The sequence below is a fragment of the Bubalus kerabau genome, chromosome 3 (assembly GCF_029407905.1).
Source record: "Bubalus kerabau isolate K-KA32 ecotype Philippines breed swamp buffalo chromosome 3, PCC_UOA_SB_1v2, whole genome shotgun sequence".
NCBI classification, from domain to species: domain Eukaryota; kingdom Metazoa; phylum Chordata; class Mammalia; order Artiodactyla; family Bovidae; genus Bubalus; species Bubalus kerabau.
The window spans coordinates 45372963-45397253 of NC_073626.1; the positions used below are offsets into that span (position 1 = coordinate 45372963).

The window sequence follows — 24291 nt, forward strand, 5'->3', positions numbered from 1 at the left end:
TTTTGTGTCAGCTAATGCTTTAGTATAACCCACATAAAGAAATTTCCGAATCTTTCCTTAAGAAATTAAATTTCAGCCCTATGATTGAAGAACTCGAAAGGATTAGTCCTTTTGTTGAGCATGCCCATTATTATATATAGCTAATTGGTAGCATTCATTTGATGAGATTCATAGTTCATATTAAAGTATCTTTTTTGTTAAAAAATAAAATTGTTCATGCATTTTCCTTGTCTCTTGGCGTAACTTTCCCCCTGTGTTCTCTTCTCAACAGGTACATGTGCTTTTCCTTAGTGTACCTGCTATTTTGTCTTCTTTTAAAATTATATTTGCATCATCAATCTCTTTGAAGTTCTCTGGTGTTTACAGTAATCTTTGGTTGCTTAATATTGAGTTCTTAATACCATGGTAATCATTTCCCTTATTTGATATGCTTTTCCTGTCTAGTGATTAGAATGCAGAAACATATTGTGCACCGTAGCTGCTTTTTCTTATTTTCAATTATGTTATGAGAACAGATGCCCAAAAGTATTGTTACGATGTCAGTGGACTTGAAAACTTTTTATGTTTTGTACTGCCCCATTGGTTTCCAAAAGATGATGCCTTCTTTTTGATTATGTAAGTTAAAATCCCTTTTACCAAAGGAAAAAACTGACGAAGCTTATTGAATGTTGGCAGCCTTCACAGCTATCATTTGGAGTACCCTGTTGTCTTGGTGGAGATGTTTTCTTTTGTAAATTCAATTTCTATTTTTAGCAAGGTAATATATGCAAATTATTTTTTAAAAATCCCATAAATCTCTTGTCCTCCCCTCCGCCACTCCAGTGTCTTGCTTTTGAGAACCCCCAGCTCTGGGATTTCTGTTAACATTTGCTTCCACATTGCTAAATGGCTTGCTTTTACAGTTTGATTTTTACCCAATACTATTTAGTTGTTTACTGATTTCCTTCTGTGGAAGATGAGTCTTTAGCATTTATGGTTTCTTTCCTATCCTCTCAATATTGACATAATGTAAAATTTGTTTTTAACAATTTATAAATATTAAAATATTATGACTGCATAAATATTGTTCATAATCAAATCTTGTATTTTGACTATATATCTTCTTTTACTCTGTATTTTTTTTTCTGGAATTAATAACTCCTTCCTTTTTTTGCTTGCTTTGTTTTCTCTATTTCATTTTCTAATTTGTCACCAAGTAAATTTCCTGATACTTCCAGACATGTCAGATAATCCCTCACATGTGTCTTTTTTTTTTTCCAAGCTCTCCTCTGAGAGCCCTGGTATTTTCTTCAGTGTAAACTGGCTGCTCTCGGGACCTGCTGCTTGGCTGCTGTCTTGGAATGCCTTCACTGTTTTAGCCGCTGTCTCCTTCTATTTGGCTGTTTCTCTGGTTTCTGAATCTCAGATCTTCCTCCTTTTAGATTTGCTTCCACATTTTGATGGATTCTTGGGAAAGGTGCAAGGAAGATAACTTTTTTGAGACCATGTGTGTCTGAGAATGTCTTTTATTCATTCATCATACCTGATTGATAGTTTGGCTGGGTATGTGAGTGGGTTGGAAATGTTTTCTTGGAATTTTGAAGGTACTGCTCTGTTGCCTTCTTACTTTCAAGGTTGCTGTTGAGTCCAGTGCCATTTCTGAGTCCCAGTCCTTTGTTATTACCCTCTTCCCCTTCTTTCCACCCTTCGGCATCTGGAAGCTTTTAGAATCATTTTATTTCTGGAGTTATGAACTTTTATAATATTCTTTTGTATTCCTATATGTTTTGTTTCATTCGTGTAATTGGCCACATGGTGGGCCTTTTTAACCTGGAAACTTATACTCTGCAGTCTGTAAGTTTCTGTCTTTGGAATATCTGTTCATTGGATCTAGTACCTTGCAACCTTATCCTCTAATTTTCCTTTTTTTTTTTTTTTTTTTCTATTCTGTCTTTCCATCTCTTTGTCTTTCTGTTGTCCCTTCTGGGAGATTTCTAGCTTTATTTTTCATCTCTTTTGTTGGATTCTTACCTTGATGCTGCACTAGTTTTTAATTTCTTAGGGTTTATTTCTTCTTCTTTTATGGTTGCTTCACCTTGTCTTATTTATCCATGTCTGAAGAACCTTGGCTTTGTTTAATGAGATTCAGGCACCTGAATTAAAAAAGAGAACTGAAGCTCTGAGTGCCTGAATGGGGCTTATAACCTGGGGCTTCCCTCTTGTATAATTTGTGTCTGTAAGTCTGTTTTCTTGCTGAGAAGCCTGGCTGCAGGGAGAAGGGGGTAGATCTCATGGAGCAGGCTCTGACCCCCTTCCCTGTTTCTGGTTGCGTGCCTCATCCCTGATTTTAGCTGGTTTTACAGTCAGCTCTTCTGGAGGAAATTTCCAGTCCCCTGCTTAGTTGTGCAAGCCAGAGGAGAGGCTATGGGGACTTAATGGTCTTTATATCCAAAGTGAAAGTCGCTCAGTCGTGTCTGACTCTTTATGACCCTGTGGACTATACAGTCCATGGAATTCTCCAGGCCAGAATACTGGGGTGGGTAGCTGTTCCCGTCTCCAGGGGATCTTCCCAACCCAGGAATCGAACCCAGGGTCTCCTACATTGCAGGCAGATTCTTTACCAACTGAGCTCTCGGGGAAGCCCCTTCCTTCAGAGATACCTGTACCTAATCTCCACAGGCTACTCATTCCACAGGCTTAAAGTTCAGCTTTGTTTTGACTCTTTTATTCACTGCCATTTATTCATCTGTTTCCTTGCTTCAAGGATTTTGTCACATGTCTAGTTTGCTTTTCATCCCCTCTCATCTTGAATTGTCTTCATCCCTTTATTTTGTATTTTTATGTCTATGTCCATCTCCCTATAAATTCCTTTAATGCTATTTTAGTACAGTTTTTAAAGGGTGTAGGGCAGAAGGCATTTGCCCTATGTGCCATGTTTAAGGCAAGGATCCAGTGCAGGCTCTTTTTTAGATTGACCAAAAATATTTCCTTTTCTCCTACACACACTTGTGGGATATTTATATATTTTCTGATGCACAGGAATTTCTTTTGAAATGTTTAAGAAATATTTTATTCTAATTTTCAAATATCTTTACTTAACATAGAAGGTTTCATACCAGTTTCTGTAAGTAGAAAATGTGACCACCTACTGGATACTTTAAAGGAGGCATTACTATTCTCACTGAGTTACTTGTTCATTGTGAAAATTTTTTAATTTTGAAATAATTGTTGCTTGTGCACAGAAGCATCTTGAGTACCTCGTTTACCCCAGCAGTTACATTGTCACATGACTATGGTACAATATTAAGATCGGGAAAGTGACATTGGTACAGTCCTTGATAATTTTTAAAAGACATTTAAAAACATTTTATTATTTTATTTTTGGTTGTGCTGGGTCTTTATTTGCTGCGCGGGCTTTTCTCTAGTTGTGGCAAGTGGGGGCTGTTTTCTGGCCGTGGTGCGTGGGCTTCTCATTGTGGCAGCTTCTCTTGTTGCAGAGCGCGGGCTCTAGGGCGCACAGGCTTCAGTAGCTGAAGCATGTGGGCTCAGTACTTGTGGCTCCCGGGCTCTCAAGCACAGGCTCAGTAGTTGTGGAGCATGGGCTCTGTTGCTCCACGGCACGTGGGATCTTCCTGGATCAGGGCTCAAACCCGTGTCTCCTGCAATGGCAGGCAGATTCTTTACCACTGAGCCCCCAGGGAAGACCCTAGAAGACAAACTGTTTTACATTTCATATTGGGCAAAAAGTTTGCATTGCAAATATTTGTGAGACCTACATGAACCTGTTTTGTCTTTCAGCAATTTTTCCAGCTAGTCAAGTTACGAAAGCTTGGACTGAGTGATAACGAGATCCAGCGACTCCCTCCAGAAATAGCCAACTTCATGCAGCTGGTGGAGCTCGACGTGTCCCGGAATGGTAAGAAGAAAATGGTTCCACGTGAACTGTCCATCTGTCTCTTCCGATGCTGATGTTTGCAATTTTGAGTAAATGTGGCTGGATGAATGTTCAGGAAGAAAACTATGTATATGTTTGGGATGACATTACTTCGATTATTGAATAGTTTGCCACAAAACAAATTTTAGGTGCTGATTTTCTCCCAGTCAGTTCACCCTGATTCACAGCGGTGGAGAGGGGCCTGAGAACTCGGCAGCTGTCCCCTCATTTGATGGGAGGAGACACTGAGGGCTGGGAGCGTGGTCACTTGTCCAGACCTCAGGGGGCTGCTGTGGGGGGAGCCCTGCTTGGGGAAGGGCTGGTCTCTCCTGGCGGTGGCCCGGCCCCTCAGCTGCTCCCCTGAGAACCTGCCTTTCTGCTGCAGTGAACAGACCTGCCTGCCGTTTCAGGCATTTCTGTCAGTCTCATTTATTTCTGACTGCGCCCTAGGTAGGCCTGCCCACTTGAATTTGTGTGGTGTGTTTGTGAGTTTATTTTGATTTTCAGATTCCACTGTGATGTTGCCTCCTTTTAATGGAACGGCCCAACAGGGTGTTTACATCGTGTTTAACCTTTCACTTTTAAATGGGTACCTGGTTTCACCTTGCGTCTTGTAGCCTTGGAGCATTCCCGGGGTAGACTGGTCCCGTGGCTTGCTGGAACATGTTTGATTAATTACCTCAAGGTAAAGTGGCAGCTCCCAGGGACCCTGTCTTTAGCGGTGGCATTCTGTTCTTGCGAGGACTCTGGTCTAACGTCCTGAGGATAAGCCCACATGTGCTCTGTTTATAACAGCGATAGTCTGCTTCTGCCTCACCTATTGCACACCTGCTTTGTGGTTTGTTTTGCTTTCATACAAAACTCTGTAGGTTCCTTCTCAACGACCCTCAGGTCTGGCTCTTTCAGTGTGGTGTCCTCTGCAGAAGCCCCCAGCTCTGGATATAGTATTTTCCTGTGGGTCCTTGTTATAAGGCAGCAGTGATAATCAGTACTTCATTGAAAATGTGGAGAAGAAAACAAAGCTTTACCCCCCCCCCCCCAACTTTTAAATTGCCGCTCCCTCTCAGATCCCGTAATTGGAAACTGTCTTTAGGCCAAGTCATATGCTCTTGTCATAGTGTCTGCTTTTGTTTGTCATGAGAATTATTTCTTCCCTTGAAAGTACTACAGAAAGTGAAAAAATTACTTGGGGGGCTTGTTTGTCTTCTTTGGTTGCAGGGGAGTCGGCTCTCCTCAGGTAAAAGGGATTTGGTGGTGAGAATGGGGTGGAGCTGGTGTTCTGAGCATTGCGCTGGGGCCCACACCCGACACTATGCTAGGGCTTTCGCGGCCTCTCTTCTGTCTGTGGATGGTCTGTTCTTCCCTCCACGCTGACCTGCTATCTCACCACCAGCCTCTTCAGTCTCTATCTGTTGTGGTCTTCTGCCCTTGTGGCGGCATCTGACGGCCATTACTGAGTAAGGCCTGGTTGACCCAGTGCATCTTTCTAAGGCAGCCGTTAGCCCCAGCTCCAGGTCACTGGCTGCCCTAGACACTGGCTGTCCTGCAGCAGGGGTGGGTGGCAGTGCAGAGCACAGTCAGCCTTCCCTTACACTGCTGTGCAGTGGGGGGGACCTCTGGCATTCCCCCGTCTGAGGTCCGGCATCCTCCCCCCACCCCACCGAGGTCCGGCATCCCCCCGGTCTGAGGTCCGGCATCGCCCCCGTCTGAGGTCTGGCATCCCTCCGTCTGAGGTCTGGCATCGCCCCCGTCTGAAGTCCGGCACCCCCCTCAAGTCTGAGGTCCAGCATCTCCCCTGTCTGAGGTCCGGCATCTCCCCCGTCTGAGGTCCGGCATCGTCCCCGTCTGAGGTCCGGCATCCCCCCGAGTCTGAGGTCCGGCATCTCCCCCATCTGAGGTCCGGTATCTCCCCCGTCTGAGGTCCGGCATCTCCCCCGTCTGAGGTCCGGCATCTTCCCCGTCTGAGGTCCGGCATCTCTCCTGTCTGAGGTCCGGCATCGCCCCGTCTGAGGTCCGGCATCGCCCCATCTGAGGCCTGGCATCCCCCAACGTCTGAGGTCTGGCATCGCCTTGTCTGAGGTCTGGCATCCTGCCCCCGTCTGAGGTCCGGCATCCCCCCCTGTCTGAGGTCTGGCATCCCCCAACGTCTGAAGTCCGGCATCCCCCCCGTCTGAGGTCCGGCATCCCCCACGTCTGAGGTCCGGCATCGCCCCCGTCTGAGGTCCGGCATCCGCTCCGTCTGAAGTCCGGCATCCCCCCCCACCCCGTCTGAGGTCCGGCATCACCCCCGTCTGAAGTCCGGTATCCCCCTCGTCTGAGGTCCGGCACCCGCCCCGTCTGAAGTCTGGCATCCCCCCCGTCTGAAGTCTGGCATCCCCCCCGTCTGAGGTCCAGTTCTCCCCTGCCTGAGTTGCATGTATAGAAACTGCTCTCTCTCGTCTCAGCTGTGCTCTCAACGGTAAAGACTGGATGGCTGTGAACTCTGCAGTGACTTTGAAAAATGACCGCTGAAATCACACAACCCAAAGAAATCAGATAGCCTTTTTGAAATGGGCGTTAAGAAGGATAAGAAGCAGGGGTCCAGAAATCCTCGAGAAAGAGGAGACCTATTGGCTTCAATTACTTGGGAGCCGAGGAAAAAACCGAGCTGGAAGGTTGCAGTCCCGTTACTGACTCTCGTGGGAAGACGTGCTCCGTATGAATTCAGCGTTGTCAGGGGCCAGTTGTACTGGTTCCCACGTCAGCTGTGTCTTTTGAAACATTCAGAAGAAGAAAGAAGGGCTACGTGCCTCTCCTCATGCACCCACTTATACCTTCCAGCGTGGATAGGAGGACATGAGCTGTCACTGAAGCCCAGTCAGGTCCCAGTGTTTGCTTTCCCGGGGAGAACCTTCCCTCCTGCAGGTCTGGACTTTGGTGATGGATCCTGCAGGTCTGCCCCCTTTTTATCAGGCTCTTGTGGAAATGCTGGGGGACTTAACCGCCTGCTTCTCCTATTGGCAGAGGCTTGCTCTGGTGTGTGCACATGTTCGTGTGTACGCACGCACGCACAGTGGGAGGTGGTGGAGGAGGCTTTTTTGTGGTGGTGAAAAAGCTGCACAGATGACAGAGCGGAGAAGGGTCACGGTTTTACCATCACCAACGGGATCTTGGGTCTTGAGCTGTTTCCAGACCAGGCAAATCTGCCCGTGTCTCCTCTCATTTTTTCTGGCTGATCAAATCCCATGAGTGTGAATTTCCTAGGCAGGTCAATCAAAGTGGTAGAGTCTGCAGCCTGAGAGGCCACATGGGGACCCCCACTTTTCGCACATGCGGGCTTTTGTAAGGGTTTGGGGCTTGTGTCTGGGGGCCCGTGTGAAACTCTAGGCTCCTGTAGCCCCCGCAGGGGTGGCCCACCCAGTGATCAGGGTCCTCTGTGTTCCTGAGCTGTCGCATGGCCGTGGCCGGCGCTGACCACTGTCAGGGTAGAACCTTTCCTGGCGTCCTCAGTCCCTGACTGTCCAGAGAGCATCACTGGCCGTGGACGGAGGCACGAGAGAGGGTGGTGTCAGACCCCTGAGGCCCTTTGGATCAGTGCTTGTCAGGCTTGAATGTGCCATGGATTAACCGCAGGGTTTTGTTAAAATGTGGATTCTGATGCAGGCGGTCTGGGGTGGGTCTGGGGGTGCTGCATTGTTCAGAAGCCCCGAAGGGATGCCAGACATACTGAGGGTGGGGTCTTGGCTGTCCCCACTCCCCAGCTTTCTCCTAACATCCCCTCAGCAGCTTCCTGTGGCTTTCAGCACAAATTCACTTAGCTTCTGTTGACCCCACACCTTCCCCGTGTGGAAGGTGGGAAACCTTCGGGGTTTAACCTCCTGGCTAAAGGGTGAGATGCTAGAGCTGACTGAACAAGTTGGCTTTGATTCCAGGAGCAAAATGAGCCCTTTCCTGATGTTCCCTTGCTCAAGGGAGGGGACCAGCGCTATAGGTTTCAAGTTAAGGTCTGATGCGGTTTCCTGTGGTGAAGAGCACACTACACTTTCATGCCTGGACTTTATATGTGTTTTCTCTGTTCACCAATTCTTAGTGGTTGGAGGCGAATGCTTTCTGGATATGTGAGAAAAGGCACTATTCCATCTCACTGTCCACGAATCGAGGACAGACTTTCTTAATGCATCATGAATCTTGCCCAGAGGGTTAGCAACTCACATTTTATAGTCCATGCTGTAATTTGACTTACATCACAGTACTGTGTCATTATCTATTTAATTCAGTTTTTTCCCCACAAATGTGAGGCCTGTGCCGCCAGCACTGCTCGAGATTATTTTAAGTGGCACTGCAAAACAGCAGTTTTTAATATTGAATCAAAGTGAGGAGTTAAACTATTTCCTTTTCATTAAACATTTTTTTTTTTTTACTCCCTTTAGGTTGCTTCCTGTAAAACTTAATAGCTATATTGTATTGATTGTTATATTTATCTTTTATATCTGATGATGATAATAGCTTTCTTCCCTGGTGGCTCAGCTGATAAAGAATCTGCCTGCAATGTGGGATACCTGGGTTTGATCCCTGGGTTGGAAAGATCCCCTGGAGAAGGGAACGGCTACCCACTTCTGTATTCTGACCGGGAGAATTCCAGGGTCTGTATAGTCCATGGGGTCACAAAGAGTTGGACACGACTGAGTGACTTTCACTTTCATTCATGTTAGTGATTTTTAAAAATAAGTCTTACTCAAAAAAGTTAACTTAAAAAAATGAAGTAAATAATAAAGAACACAGGTGCTCCACCAGGATGGCACAAATCATAAAGGTAGAACAGGGGTGGATGAAGTTGAGGAAATGCTGTTATTATTTGCACAGCCAGTGAGGGTTTGAGTTTCTTTCTTTTATGGGGCAAATAATGCTGTGTGTGAAACAAACATGGCCAGAGACCCCACATCCTGGAGAATTACTTTGCAAACCTGAGTGAACAGGAAACTAAAAGGCAGGTTTAATACAAACCCTCACTGGCACCAGGACAGCACTTCACACTTAGCAGAGGGACAGCTGATCCAACGGAGAAGGCAGTGGCAGCCCACTCAGGTGCTCTTGCCTGGAAAATCCCATGGACGGAGGAGCCTGGTGGGCTGCAGTCCATGGGGTCGCTAAGAGTTGGACACGACTGATGTGACTTAGCAGCAGCAGCTGATCCAATCCACCAGCAGGATCTTCGTCCCACAAAGTCTAGAGCTGGATGTGTGCTAAGTGCTGGGGTTAGTTGCCCTCTGTCCGGCTGCAAGACGGGGGTCACAGCTTGTGGTCGGTGGCTGCGGGCTTGTTTAATGACATCTGAGGCCAATTTTGAAGCCTCCTGGAATGACCTGGTGACATCAAGTCTTGGTGCTTCTCAGTGAGCCCTGCGAAAAGCTCTTTCTGGCAAGCAAGGCATCCCATGTGCCTAGAAGTCCCTTCTCAGTGATGAACAGTTGGCCCTTTGGGGGTAATGACTACATACGTCCACAGCCCAAGTTTGGCAGAGGCCACTGCCCATGCAGACTTTAGACTTGCCACAGCCAGGCCATCGTTCCCTCGTCTGCCTCTGCCTGGTTTGGGACCGGGCTTGGAGCCCTGCTCCACTGCTAGACTTCAGCCACACTGTCGGTCAGTGCGTTCCTTTGTCCCAGTCACTGTGAAAACCGACCAGGAGACTCCCCTGGGGGAGACGCCCGTGGAGCCCCTCTGCTGCAGGTGCAGAGCGACAGGCCTGCCGTTGCCGTCTCTGCGGGTGCTGCCACGTTCCTGCCGCAAGCCCTTCCTCTGTCTTTTTACCTTTTGTTAGGAAGAGGGGTTCACATTAAAAAAATATATATTATTGTCTTCTACTCACATTTTAAATCCCAATAATAGTACTTATTTTCAAAGTGAATATGGAAAGAAAATTTGGCATCTGTTTTCTAATCACCCTTCCATGCCACAAAGACTTTTTTTGGGGAACCTTGTATATTTTTTAAATTAAAATGGACAGTTTATCTATTGATTTGGCTGTGTCAGGTCTCAGTTACCGCACGTGGGGTGTTTGTTGCAGAGTCTTCGTTGTGTCATACGAATCTTTCTTTGTTGCATGTGGCTCAGTAGTTGTGGAATTGGGCTTAGTTGTTCTGCGTGTTGTGGAATCTTAATTCCCCAACGACGGATTGAACCCCTGTCCCCTGTGTTGGAAGGTGGATTCTTAACCCCTGGACTATCAAGGAAGCCCTGGGAAGCCTTGTTTAGATGTGAGGGTGTATGGGAATCATTGTAAACATAGAAAGTTGGAATAAACCTTGCAAACGTTGCAAAAGATCCTTCGTCCCTTTTCTTTTGTGCCATAGAGAAACATCAGTGGTATTTTATCAAATTGTTAAATTTGAAGGGAAGTTTTGAAGCAGTGCTTCTGCTCAAAATGATTTTGCAGCTCTTTAAGAATTTGTTGGTTTGCGATCAACAGACCAGTGGTTTCATGTCCTCAAGTGGATTGGTTTTCAAAAACAGCCACCTTAGGTAGATAAACCAGGACAGTTTTATAGGAATCAAAATCTGCCTCAGGTTGCAATTTCAGAAAAACATAGAAGAGTTGTTAAGTAAGTAAGTGAAAGGCACTCAGTTGTGTCTGACTCTTTGCGACCCCATGGGCTATACAGTCTGTGGAATTCTCTAGGTCAGAATACTGGAGTGGGTTGCCTTTCCCTTCTCCAAGGGATCTTCCCAACCCAGGGATTGAACTGGGGTCTACCGCAGGCAGGTGGATTCTTTACCAGCTGAGCTACAAGGGAAGCCCAAAAGAGTTGTTACTCTTTATTAACTCATATGGTCATTTTCTTATTTTCAGAAAAATTGTGACTGTTCTCAGTAAGTTGTAGGTTTATATAACTTCCTCTCTCTCTCTCTCTCTGTCTTTAATTATCAGGTTCGTAATAGAGAAGGTGCCCCCTGAGTTTGAGGTCAACACCTTTGAATGTATTTTTTAGGTTAATACGCTCTTCAGTCTATCCTGGGTTCTCGAAATGCTTAGAGACTCTCATCCTCATCCCCTCTCCACATCTCCCCCATTCAGTTTATTCACTCAGTCCTGTGCTGCTCTGTGCTGGGGGATGAATTTTCCAGAACAGTGTTAGATTTACACAGAGTGGGCTAAATTGAAGATACACAATTGTAGTGGTTTCTCCTGAAATAAAATGAAACCCTGGGCATATATCCGAAGAAAACTCCAATTGGAAAAGATACATGCACCCCAGTGTTCATAGCAGCACTATTCACAATGGCAAGAAGCAACCTAAACTGCCCATTGATAAATGAATGGATAAAGATGTGTGTATGTAAAATGGTGTATTACTCAGCCATTAAAAAAATGAAATAATGCCATTTGTAGCAACATGGATGGACCTAGAGATGATGATACTAAAAGAAGTAAGCCAGAAAAGACAAATAGCATATGGTATCACTTAAATGTGGAATCTAAAATATGACACAAAGGAACTTATCTATGAAATGGAAGCAGACTTGCGGACGTAGGGAACAGATGGGTGGTTGCTAAGGGGAGGAGCGGAGAGGAGGGGATGGGCTGGGAGTGTGGGATGCGGCGATGCAACTGTTGCACGCAGAATGGGTGAACAAGGCCCTGCTTGCTGCACGGGGAGCTCTGTTCAGCATTCACTGTCCTGTGATAGTGAATCTGTTGGTCACCTCCACTGTATAAGGGGTTTGATTTAGGTCTTACCTGAATGGCTTGGTGGTTTTCCCTACTTCCTTCAATATAAGTGTGAGTTTTGCAGTAAGGAGCTCATGATCTGAGCCACTGTCAGCTCCAGGTCTTGTTTTTGCTGACTATATAGAGCTTCTCCATCTTTGGCTGCAAAGAATATAATCAGTCTGATTTCGGTATTGGCCATCTGGTGATGTCCATGTGTAGAGTCTTCTCTTGTGTTGTTGGAAGAGGGTGTTTGCCATGACCAGTGCCTTCTCTTGATAAAGCTCTGTTAGCCTTCACCCTGCTTCATTTTGTACTCCAAGGCCAAACTTGCGGGTTATCCAGGTCTCTCTTGACTTCCTACTTTTGCATTCCAATCCCCATGATAAAAAGGGCACCTTTTTTTTTTTTTTTGGTGTTAGTTCTAGAAGGTGTTGTAGGTCTTCATAGAACCGTTCAACTTCAGCTTCTTAGGCATTGGTGGTTGGGGCATAGACTTGGATTACTGTGATATTGAATGGTTTGCCTTGGAAACAAATCATGATCATTCCATCGTTTTTTGAGATTGCAACCAAGTACTGCATTTAGACTCTTTTGTTGATTATGAGGGCTATTATGAAGAATTCTTGCCCTCACAGTAGTAGATACAATGGTCTGAATTAAATTTGCTCATTCCTGTCCATTTTAGTTCACTGATTACTAAGATGTTGATGTTCACTCTTGCCATCTCCTTCTTGACTACATCCAATTTGCCTTGATTCATGGACATAACATTCCAGGTTCCTATGCAATATTGTTCTTTAAAGATCAGGCTTTACTTTTACCACCAGACACATCCACAGCTGGGCATTGTTTCTGCTTTGGCCCAGCCTGTTCATTCTTTCTGGAGCTATTTCTCTACTCTTCCTCAGTAGCATATGGGACACCTAATGACCTGGGCAGTTCATCTTCTGGTGTCATATCTTTTTGCCTTTACATACTGTTCATGGGGTTCTCGTGACAAGAATACTGGAGTGGTTTACTATTCCCTCCTCTACTGGACCATGTTTTTTCAGAACTCTTCACTATGACCTGTCCGTCTTGGGTGGCCCTGCATGGGATGGCTCGTAGCTTCACTGGGTTATGCAAGCCCCTTCACCATGACAAGGGCTGTGTTCATGAAGAAGAGGCTATTACATGTAGAACCAATAAATAACAAGGTCCTGCTGTATGCAGAGGGAACTCTATTCAATATCCTGTGATAAACCATAATGGAAAAGAATATGACAAAGAATGTGTAGGTATGTATAACTTAGTCACTTTGCTGTGCAACAGAAATGATCACATTGCAAATCAGCTATCAGATCAGATCAGATCAGTCGCTCAGTCGTGTCTGACTCTTTGCGACCCCATGAATCGCAGCACGCCAGGCCTCCCTGTCCATCACCAACTCCCGGAGTTCACTCAGACTCACGTCCATCAAGTCAGTGATGCCATCCAGCCATCTCATCCTCTGTCGTCCTCTTCTCCTCCTGCCCCCAATCCCTCCCAGCATCAGAGTCTTTTCCAATGAGTCAACTCTTCGCATCAGGTGGCCAAAGTACTGGAGTTTCAGCTTTAGCATCATTCCTTCCAAAGAAATCCCAGGGCTGATCTCCTTCAGAATGGACTGGTTGGATCTCCTTGCAGTCCAAGGGACTCTCAAGAGTCTTCTCCAACACCACAGTTCAAAAGCATCAATTCTTCGGTGCTCAACTATGCTTAAAAAAGAAAAAAAAGTGGGATGCTAGCCTCTGCTCCCTTTCTTATCAGACAGTTTATGTCGGTGTTGGGTTGACAGTTTCCAGGTCTAAAAGTGGTTGAGGGTGAGTGGCCACAGGGCCTCATTTTTTATTTTGAGGTCACCTATTTTGTTGTGTGAATGAGGCTTGAACCAGGAGATGCTGAGCCTTCAGGCAGCTGAGGGCTGGATGGCCTCTCTCCATCAGGATGATGACAACCATGTGTTGCCATGACCACAAACAGTGCTCTGAGCTTATTAAGCTAGAAAAGATGCATCTTAGAAAGGGATGAGGAGTCCTAGGAGGAAAGAGGGGATGAGGAGCAGGACTGAGAACTGAAACTAGATTACATATAGAAATTGTGTCGATTTTAAATTGGCTTTGTATGCATTGAATATGTACCTGCTCAAAGCTAATAATAAATTGTGATTCTTAAATCTTTTTAGTTTGGAAAAACCATGGATCCAGGCCTTTTTTTTTTTTAATGCTTATGATTATCAACTATAGCCCATAATTATTATTATTTTTTATTCAAGCAACATTTATTGAGTACTTACTGTGTTTGTGTAAGGCTCTTTGCTGAATTCTTCTGTCCCTTAAGGAGGTAATTCTACAGGCACAACAGACATATGTAAGGAATTCAACATTAATGACTTAGATTGTTATATAAATACAGTGCTCACTGCATGCAGAGAGGTGTCAGTTGCTGCTGCTGCTGCTAAGTTGCTTCAGTTGTGTCCAACTCTGTGCGACCCCATAGACGGCAGCCCACCAGGCTCCCCCATCCCTGGGATTCTCCAGGCAAGACACTGGAGTGGGTTGCCATTTCCTTCTCTGATGCATGAAAGTGAAAAGTGAAAGTGAAGTCACTCAGTCATGTTTGACTCTTAGCGACGTGATGGACTGCAGCCCACCAGGCTCCTCCATCCATGGGATTTTCCAGGCAAGTACTGGAGTGGGGTGCCATTGCCTTCTCTGAGGTGTCAGTTACAGTATAACTGATTTGAAAGAGACTTGAGAGAACAATGGAGATTTTTGGTTTGAAGTTGAAATCATGCAGTCTTTAACAGTTCTAATACTTTAGTTGCAAATTTGGAGGGAGTTAATAAGTGGATAACCTCAGCTGAGTTGTTTGTTGGAAAAAAATTTTCAAATGTTTGTTATATATTCACAGAGTCAATGGTATCATTAAAATTGCAAATATCTCAGTGCTTGCCTAGTGGATATTCACTGAAAATTTTTAAATTCATCAAAGATCAGAGAAGAGGGAATTCCCTGGTTGTCCAGTGGTTAGGACTTGGAGCTTTCACTGCTGTGGGCCTGGGTTCAGTCCCTGGTCAGGGAACTAAGAGCCACAAACTGTGCGGCCAAATAAATCAGAGACATTCTCAAGATCAGAGACATGCCTAGTGCATAGAGTAAGAACTACAGCTACCTGAATTGTCCCGAGATTCAGTGTATGGCTGACCACTGCTGTGTTGTAAAGGGTTTGCTCTGACTATGCTCAGCTCTGTGCACTAGTCAAGAGAGACTGAGTATTGCTACAAAATGCAGAAATCTCAAGGGCTCAACAGAATGAGAGACTTGCTGATCAGTCTGTCAGCCTACAGTCCTGTGTGTGTGTGTGTGTGTGCGTGTGTGCTGGGGGGTCATGGAATGGGGAGGTGAGAGGCTCTGCTCTGTGTATTCAGGGATCCAGCTTTTCCTTCTTGGATGCATATTTTCCTTCAACTAGTGGCCCCCAATGGGAGGGGGAGGTGGGGTTTGTGCCTGGGTTAATTTTGTGGGCTGTGTTGAGAAGTGGCCTACTTCATCCCCATCCATGTTCTATTGGCCAGTTTTATGTCCACAGCTTAACTGAGCAGAGCTTGGAAGTGCAGTTAGCTGTTTACACAAGAAGAAGGGAAACCCAGCTGTTGGTAAGGCAGGAGCAGCAGCTGCCGCAGCTTGCGTTTAATTGAATCCTGGAATTGTATGGTTTTATATGGTGGCTCAGTGGTCAACAGTCTGCCTGCCAGTGCAGGAGATGTGGGTTCAGTCTCTGGGTTGGGAAGAGCCCCTGGAGAAGGAAATGGCTACCCACTCCGGTACCCTTGTCTGGGAGATCCCATGGACAGAGGAGCCTGGGGGGCTATAGTCCTTGGGGTTACAAAAGAGTCAGACACGATTTAATGACTAAACAGCAACATGCACTGATCACACGGAAGCCTAGTAAACACGCACACTCGATTGTGCTGCGCTCTCACAGTCTTCCAGTGAGTGGCCCATTTGTAGGAAATTCAGGTGTATGCCCCCAAAGAGGAAGGGTAGACTCCTCCCCACACCTGCACAAAAATACGTAAACTCAGAGACAGATCAACCCTGTGGGTGCCCACCCTACACACGTACATGATTATTTTAAAATTTGAATTTTTAGAAACTAGTTTAAAGTGTATTTTGAAAATACACTTTACATTTGAGGGATGTTTGAAGTACTTGCTTTAGGCAACATGGAATCCTGAAAGGTTTTCAGGACAGGAATCACCATCTTGGACGAGTTGCTTCAGCTCTGTCTTTCTCGGTTTCTTCGTCTGTGAGATGGTATGACGACTCTTAAAAGAGGCTATACAAGCAGAGGACTTAAAACAGTGCCTTGTATGCAGTGAACACGGTCGGCTGCTGGAATTAACCCTATCGTCGTCCTTCACTTCACACCATGAGGGTCTGCACCGGCATCGTGAGACTAAGAATGCAGGGCAAGAGCGAGGACTCCGGCAGGTCTGAAGGCTGCCGTGACGCAGGTGGGGGACGCTTCTTCCTGAAGTGACGTCTAGATACTGTGTGCTTTATGCTAGGCAAGTGCTGTCTCATCACACCTGCGATTTATCTAATCAACACACCAGTCTTCCGAGCTGGATCAGCAGCATCTCAGGATGACTGATGAGGACACTGGGGTCTGAAGAAGCTGTGATGTGCCTCCAAGTCACATTTCTAGTAAGGGATGGAGCTTCAGTAAGAAACCCAGAGGGGTGGCACTTTTAATTATTTTGGGGAACACTGAGCATGATAAAGGTAAGGCTGATAGTTTTAGTCTGTTTTGAGAGAAAGAATATAGACGATATTAGGACTAAGTACTCTTCGCATTTGGAGATGAAAAGAGGAAGAAGTTATCCTAAGAGATTTAAACTCATGAAATTCTACCCAATGAATGAATTCAGCCACCAGCAAATGTGGTCCACTGTGAGAGGTGGCTTGTATGTCTTTTGTATCCAGAAAGGGAACATGAACTAATGAGGGGGAGCAGTGCTTTCTCGGGAAGCTCTGAAGCAATTCTTCTAAGGTCATTGTTGTGCTGTTTTGGCAAAAGATCGGTGTGTTGCCTGAAGTGTAGAACAAGGAAAGCCCAAAACAAAGACCTTATGGGGTTTTGCTTTTGAAAACCAAGTAAAAAGATTAGACAATGTGAATGTCCCAGGTCCTTTGGAAGTAGGTATGGATGGCGCTCTCCTATAGAGAGGACTGTATCTCTGATTGGCCAGTGGCCAAGGTCATCCCATGTTCTTTTCTCAGACAGTGAATATTCTGCAAGCACTGTAATGGGGTGTTTAATTCTTGATATGGATCGTGAAGGTGTAGAGAATACCTTCAGCTGATATGCTGACATGTTGTTATCAGCATCTGGCTCCATCAGATTGATCGCTGGTCCCACCTGAATTTTCTTAGTATGGCACCCATTTTCATAGCCTTTTCTCCTGTGTGCAAACTGTCACTGACCTGGCACCTGGGTGACTCACCTGGTTAACCCACTGATGTTCGGCTCACTCCTGGTGTACACGGGAGGCTTCTGGTCTCTGGGAAATTCTTCTTTGAGTACCCCCAACTTAGCTGCTGTCTTTTTGTTTTTGTCTTGCTCTCAGTTCAGTTCAGTTCAGTCGCTCAGTCGTGTCCGACTCTTTGCGACCCCATGAATCACAGAACGCCAAGGCCTCCCTGTCCATCACCAACTCCCGGAGTTCACTCAGACTCACGTCCATCGAGTCAGTGATGAGATCCAGCCATCTCATCCTCTGTTGTCCCCTTCTCCTCCTGCCCCCAATCCCTCCCAGCATCAGAGTCTTTTCCAATGAGTCAACTCTTCGCATGAGGTGGCCAAAGTACTGGAGTTTCAGCTTTAGCATCATTCCTTCCAAAGAAATCCCAGGGCTGATCTCCTTCACAGTGGACTGGTTGGATCTCCTTGCAGTCCACCACAGTTCAAATGCATCAATTCTTTGGCACTCAGCTTTCTTCACAGTCCAACTCTCACATCCATACATGACCACTGGAAAAACCATAGCCTTGACTAGACGGACCTTTGTTGGCAAAGTAATGTCTCTGCTTTTGAATATGCTATCTAGGTTGGTCATAACTTTCCTCCCAAGGAGTAAGCGTCTTTTAATTTCATGGCTGCAGTCACCATCTGCAGTGATTTTGGAGCCCAGAAAAACAGTCTGACACTGTTTCCACTGTTTGACCATCTATTTCCCATGAAGTGATGTCTTGCTCTAGATAATGTGAATAACACTTGACCTGTCCCTGAGATGACTGGGGAGGGTAGAACCAGGAAATACAAGGATCATTTCTTTAGCACCTTATGTTTTTCAAAACACAGGTTGCTTGTAAGCCATAATAATAAGGCAGCGTAAAGAAACACGGTTGATTAACCAAGAGAGCCCGGTAGATCTTTATCCTCAGAATACTTCCTGAAGGCTTACTGGGTATAAGCTGTGACGCCAGGCACGCACGGCCTGTGTGTTTTCACCTTTAATCCTCAAACCAGCTCCAAGAAGGAAGCTTGTACTCCTTTTTTGACAGTTGAGAAAATCATCTCTCAGGTTTAAAAACTTGGTTGCTCATCACAGGGCAATTGAGTAGTGGATCCAGGTTTTGTTAGATTCCAAATCACAATTCTGTCTCCCCAGTATGCAAATTTTGTGTCTTCCCAGAAACAGTCATCATTAATGTTTTTATGTATTCTGTTTATCATTATTCTTTTCATTACCTGCTTCACAAAATTGGGGTTATACAGCATGTAGATATTTCTGTCTTGCTTTCACTCACTTCATTTAAGTTTGCGAACATTTCCTGAACCATTATTGGTAAATATTTAACTGTTTTACCAAGGTAGATTAATCAATAACGCTTGCCTTTTTGACTTTCTGGAGAAAACATGAACACCAAGAGGAAGCTATAGGCTTGAAAGGTAGAAGTGGATAGGTAACCATCAAGACGGGGATTTCCAGAGAATGTAATAAGGTACAGGCAACTGGACAGAGTGTGGAAGGAGGCGAGGAAGCAGTTTGGAAGTCTCTGCCTGCCTTAGAGTCTCGTGTTGAGAGCAGTGAGGGAGGCCCCGCCACCCCCGGGGCCCGCGGCTCAGGGTGGGCCCGCGGTAGTGGATGTGGACCGAAGCAGGCGGAGCACAGGCGCCCAGCCCTCTTCCAGCTCTGTGAAGCATCAGCCCCGTGTGTACCCGACGTGTGTCGTTGGTGAAGGTGCTCGGGGAAAGTGCCACTGCGCGTTAAGAGGTGTTGTCCTGAAGTGTTTAACTCTGCTGTTCACCTTTGTCTGGCGGTGCTGCAGGCTGTGGAGGAACAGGCCTTCCTGTGTTCAGCCGGGTGGGTGAGTGCTGGGTGGAGAGGAACACGGGGTCTGAGCCAGGCAGACGCACGTGGCGGGGGTGCTGCTGAACTAGGCAGATGCACGTGGTGGGGCCTGAGTGAGGCAGACGCACGTGGGGGGCGGGGGTGTTGCTGAGCGAGGCAGACTCACATGGGAGGGCCACGTGCCGGTAACTCACACGCATCCCCCGCCACAGGCGGCCTGGGGCCGGGGGCCGTGGGGTCCCCAGGGAAACCGGAAAGGCCAGCGGAGGCCGGGTCTCTCATCAGCGGCCCCCGATCAGTGCAGGGGGCAGCCGGCACCCTGGGAACTGAGTTGGTCACAGGGGTTCCTCCCTCCCCATGTTTATCTCAGACCTTCCTAACTTTTTTAATTCTATTTTTTAAATGTTGTATTGGCCTATCGTTGATTTACAGTGTTGTGCTTGGAGGAGGGCATGGGAACCCACTCCAGTGTTCTTGCCTGGAGAATCCCAGGACAGAGGTGCCTGGCAGGCTACAGTCCAGGGGGTTGCAGAGTCAGACACGACTGAAGCGACTTAGCACGCAAGCGCACAGTTGATTTATAATTTGTTAGTTTCAGGTGTACAGCTAAGTGAATCAGTTACACATATACATGAATCCATTCTTTTTCAGATTCTTTTTCCTTGTAGGTTATTACAGAGTATAAAGCAGAGTTCCCTGTGCTATACAGGAGTCCTTGTTGTTTATCTATTTTGTATATAGTAGTGTGTGTATGTTAATTCCAAACTCCTAATTTATCTCTTCCTACCACATTTCCCCTTTGGTACCCATATGTTTGTTTTTGGAGTCTGTGAATCTGTTTCTTGTAAATGAGTTCATTTGTATCATTTTTTTTTAATTTCACATAGAAGTGATATCATATGGTATTTGTCTTTCTCTGTCTGACTGACTTAGTACGATAATCTCTTAAGTCCATCCATGTTGCTGCAAATGGCTTTCTTTCATTCTTTTTTTGTGGCTAATATTTCATTGTGTATATGTACCACCTGTTGTTTATCCATAACTCAGACCTTGTCATCAAGGTCCCTGCCTTGAGCTCTTATCTTGGACTAGTCAGCTTTTAGGTGTGGCCCGTTGAACCATGGTGAAGAGGTCTCCCTGTAGGTCACTGGCATTTCCTGAGCAGATGCTCTGGCTTCTGGAGCCCTACTGTGCTGCCAGCCAAAGTTATTCTTATTTCTAAGATGCCACTTGGCCATGTTGGCAACTGTTAATGACCTTCCTCAGTGGTCCAGATGGGAAGAATAAAACTCAAGTCAGTGCTCAAAATTAAGGCAGCATGTTTCCTTGTGAAAGGCCCATCAGAGCCCGGGTGAAGTTTCTTGGCCAGAATGCACACTTCACTGAGACAAGGGACAGTGGGGCAGGAACAGTTTTGAAATGAGTTGTACTGACTTCTTGAATTTTTAACCAAAACCACGTATTTGAGTTCTGTGCTGCGGGCCAGCAGTAACAGGTCAGAAGGGTGATGGCTCTCAGGGGATTTAGGGACAGGGGTGAAAGAACAGGTCCATCTGTGATGACTGGACGAGGTTAGAGGTGTGCCTGAAGGAGCACAGGGTGGGGTGGGGCCTCCGTCCTTCCCGGGGATGGAGGAATATTAAGAAGACTTCCTGGGAAAGGTGACATTTACTCAGGCTCTGAGGAACAAGTCACAGGTAGAGACAAAGCAATGCAGGAAGGATGTTCCTAGGCAGATGACATAGCACGTGTGCTGGTCTGAAGGTGTGAAACTTGGGAAATGCAGTCTGTTACCGCAGCACATGGCGAGAGATGAGACTGCAGAGAGGTGGACGGCAGGGGCATTGGGAGGGCCCGGGGACCTGGTGAGGAGCGTTTTCTGGAAACCCGGTGCGGTGGGGGTGTTGGGTCTGTGAAAGGGTGATGCTGAGGTCACCCAGAGGGAGCTTGGGCTTGGTGGGGGCAGCCTGGGGGCAGGAGGCAGGCGTCCATGTGGGGGATGGAGAGACTGGGTGGGGAGCAGGGGAAGGGGAGATGCTGGACCAGGCCCAAGGGTGACAGGTGGCGAGGTGACTGGATGTGGGGGGAAGGGCGAGTGAAAGGTCTGGGTCTGGGATGAACCCCCGCTTCCCGCCACGGGGAGACGGGAGATCCTGAAGGCAGGAGCAGGACTGAGTGCAGAGATGCGGGGAGGCGCCTTTGGAAGATCCCAGTGAGGGTGTTTGGCGGGCAGCAGAACATTAGGACTGAGGCTCCGGGGAGCTGAAGGTTTGGGAGGCATCCCTGAGAAAAATGCGAGGAGGAGCCGCCGCTTGGTGGGGGCCAGTTGGCAGAGTGCTGGCTGGCATCAAGGACAAGCTGCTGCCTGACTGTGTCAGACACCCCAGAAGATGGACCTTACAGGTGGAGTTAGAGCTCTCACCACAGATGACGTGGCCCAGGGGCTGTGGGAGGGCAGGACCCTGGGGAGCTGCACTGTGACAGAACTGATAGAAAGGAACCTGAGACCAGGGGCTGGGAAGGAGCAGGGAGGGCGATGGGGGTCTCCTGAAAGCTTGCCCGGGAGCCGGATGCAGGATGTGCATCCGGGAAGGCTGCCTGCAAGAGGAGGCGGGATGGTCAGTAAACGTGGGCTGATTTGGCATCGGGAGGTCCTCTGTGACCTGAGAAGCGGCACCAGGAGGTTATAACCCTCATTGCTTTGTTCTGTGTGTGTGCCCAGACTCTCTTTACGAGATCAGAGGAGTGCTGCAAAGGCACCCCGGCCCCACTTCCTAAAGGAAACAGCCGATTTCTGGCTTCCTGCGGGGTCTGCCAGTTCTAAGGGATGGGAACAGTCCTGATGCAAAGTGTGCCTTGGATGGCTGACTGGGATTTTGTTAACGGAGGACTTCAGTCACTCGGGTCATATGTGTATGGTTTGACGGCTGCCTGGCACGGGGATGAGCCATCCAGGCAGACCCTTCAGAAGGCAGAAGGGTGGTGGGGGGAACCAGTCATCAGTATTCTTTTTCTGAAGTCTGGTTGTCAATGATGATGGGACCAAAGTGGATTCTGGGCATGTTAAGCCTGGTTATTCCATGTTAAGTCTTGAGGACCACAGACAGTGTTCCTTCTTTCTAAGACCCTTGAATGATTCCATTTACTCATTGTGTTTCCAAGTTTATTTCATTTTGGGATTTTTTTTTTTTTAAATTATAAAAGCAGCATATGGTTCATTATAAAAATCAGTGGAGGTAAATAAGTTTTAAGTCATCAACCTGCCCTTCCCACTTAAAGACTCTCCGCACGCTGGTAAGGTCTCTGGTGTGGGGCGTCACACTATACTGCTCTCTTGCCCCCTGGATTTTGAAGTCTTTGTGGGCCAAGGCTGTACCTCTTACTCACCTTTGCCTCCTTACCTTCTGCCACACAGCTTGACCTAAGTCTCCAGGGTCCACTAAATATTAGTGGCATAAATAATCTGATATGTGAACGGGTGAATGAATAGGGTGATCTCTTAGGCTTTTCCCTTGGGGCTGTTGCTTCCATTTTCACTTCAGAGAGAAACTGGACGCGAGAGGAGAGTCCCCATGTTGGTCACTTTTTGATTTGCAGGAGCGCTTATTCTGTGGAAGGCACTTTGTAACAAGGTGCAGGGTCTGCAGCCCCTCTGTCCAGCCTTAGGTGTAGATTTCTTGAATTATGTGAATTAATTCACATTAATTTCTGTTGAGAAACCAGTAGATGGCTGGCAGAGAATCAATGAGATGAGAGGTTTAGCACATTCATGGCATTATAAGATGTGATCTTTATAATGCATTTTAAATTCTTCCAAAGCACGCCAAAACTTCTGAGATTAAGTTCAAATAGTCAGGAGACATTTACTCTGCTTTCTCTGAACCTCAGGCACTGGGATGTTATCACAGATAAAGCAGAAGGAAGAATCCTGTCCAAGAGGTGGCAAGTCACAGTCTGTCCCCAGAGGCCTGCAGACTATGTGGGCAAAACCATATTTGTAGGTATGAAAGGGAGGATGGAGAAAAAGATGAAAAAGTCCAGCAAATCAGAATGTCCTGCTGACCACAGACCACAGAGAAAGGGGATTTCAGGTATGATGGGAGCAAGACTTCTTTCTGCCTGGAAATTTAGACTTTGGGTTTTGTTCTTCCTTCGTTCACTTGGAGCAGTGTTTCTCCAGGTGGGCTCTGGGACCACCTATGTCAGAATCCTTGTAAAAACTGCTTATTGCCTACCTTCTCCAGGGACTATACAATCAAAATTCCCAGGGCAGGATCCCAGAGTCTGCATTTTAATCTCTAGGGCAACTAGTGTAAGTTAAACTGGAGCTAGAAGACACATGTACCATGCTGTTCATAGCAGCTCTGATCACAGTCAGGACACGGGGGCAGCCTGATGTCTACTGACAGATGAGATTACAGACAGTCAGGACATGGGGGTAGCCTGATGTCTACTGACGGGTGACTGGAGATTACAGACAGTCAGGACACGGGGGCAGCCTGATGCCTACTGATGGATGACTGGAGATTACAGACAGTCAGGACACGGGGGCAGCCTGATGTCTACTGACGGATGACTGGATAAGGAAGATGTGAGACACACACACACACACACACACACACACACTGGAATACTACTTAGCCATAAAAAGAATGAAATAACGCCATTTGCAGTGACATGGAGTTAGAGATTATCATACTAAGTGAAGTAAGTCGTACAGAGAAACATGAATACATGATACTGCTTGTAGGTGGAATCTTAAAAAAAAAGATACAAGTGAACTTATATACAAAATGGAAATAGACCCATGGACATAGAAAACAAACTTACAGTTACCAAAGGGAAAGGGGTGGGGGATAAATTAGATGTTTGGGATTAATAGGTATATACTACTTCATACAGAATAGATAACCAACAAGAACCTACTGTATAGCACAGGTAACAATACTTAATAAATAATCTATAAGGAAAAATAATGCATATACATATATGTATAACTGAATCACTTTGCTGTACAGCTAAAACAGAACATTGTAAACTAACTATACTTTAATTTAAAAGAGGCATCACCATTTAAAACAAGAAAAAAAAAAAAAGAACCTAACAGAACCTAGACAGTTCCTGATGGTTTCAAGATCCTAGACGGCATTTAGGCCAAAAGTTTTCTTGCCATGGACTAAATCCATGGACTAACGGCTTAAGTACAGAAAATGATTTTTTGCACAGTCCAGAATTCAAGAGTGTGCTGTACTAACCCAGATGACCCCTCAGCAGAAGCAAACATTCCATCTTCTCTCTGCCTTAAAC

The 24291-nt window shown here is 46.3% G+C and overlaps 1 protein-coding gene across 3 annotated transcripts in view; it reads left to right on the forward strand.

Moving 5' to 3' along the window:
- The window catches only part of LRRC1 (leucine rich repeat containing 1), a 135027-nt gene that overhangs the window by 45741 nt on the left and 64995 nt on the right, over window positions 1-24291 (forward strand). For all 3 annotated transcript variants that reach the window (XM_055571762.1, XM_055571764.1, XM_055571765.1), the window contains exon 2: window positions 3778-3895. In XM_055571762.1, the coding sequence (XP_055427737.1) occupies window positions 3778-3895 (118 nt within the window). The remainder of the gene's footprint in view (window positions 1-3777; window positions 3896-24291) is intronic.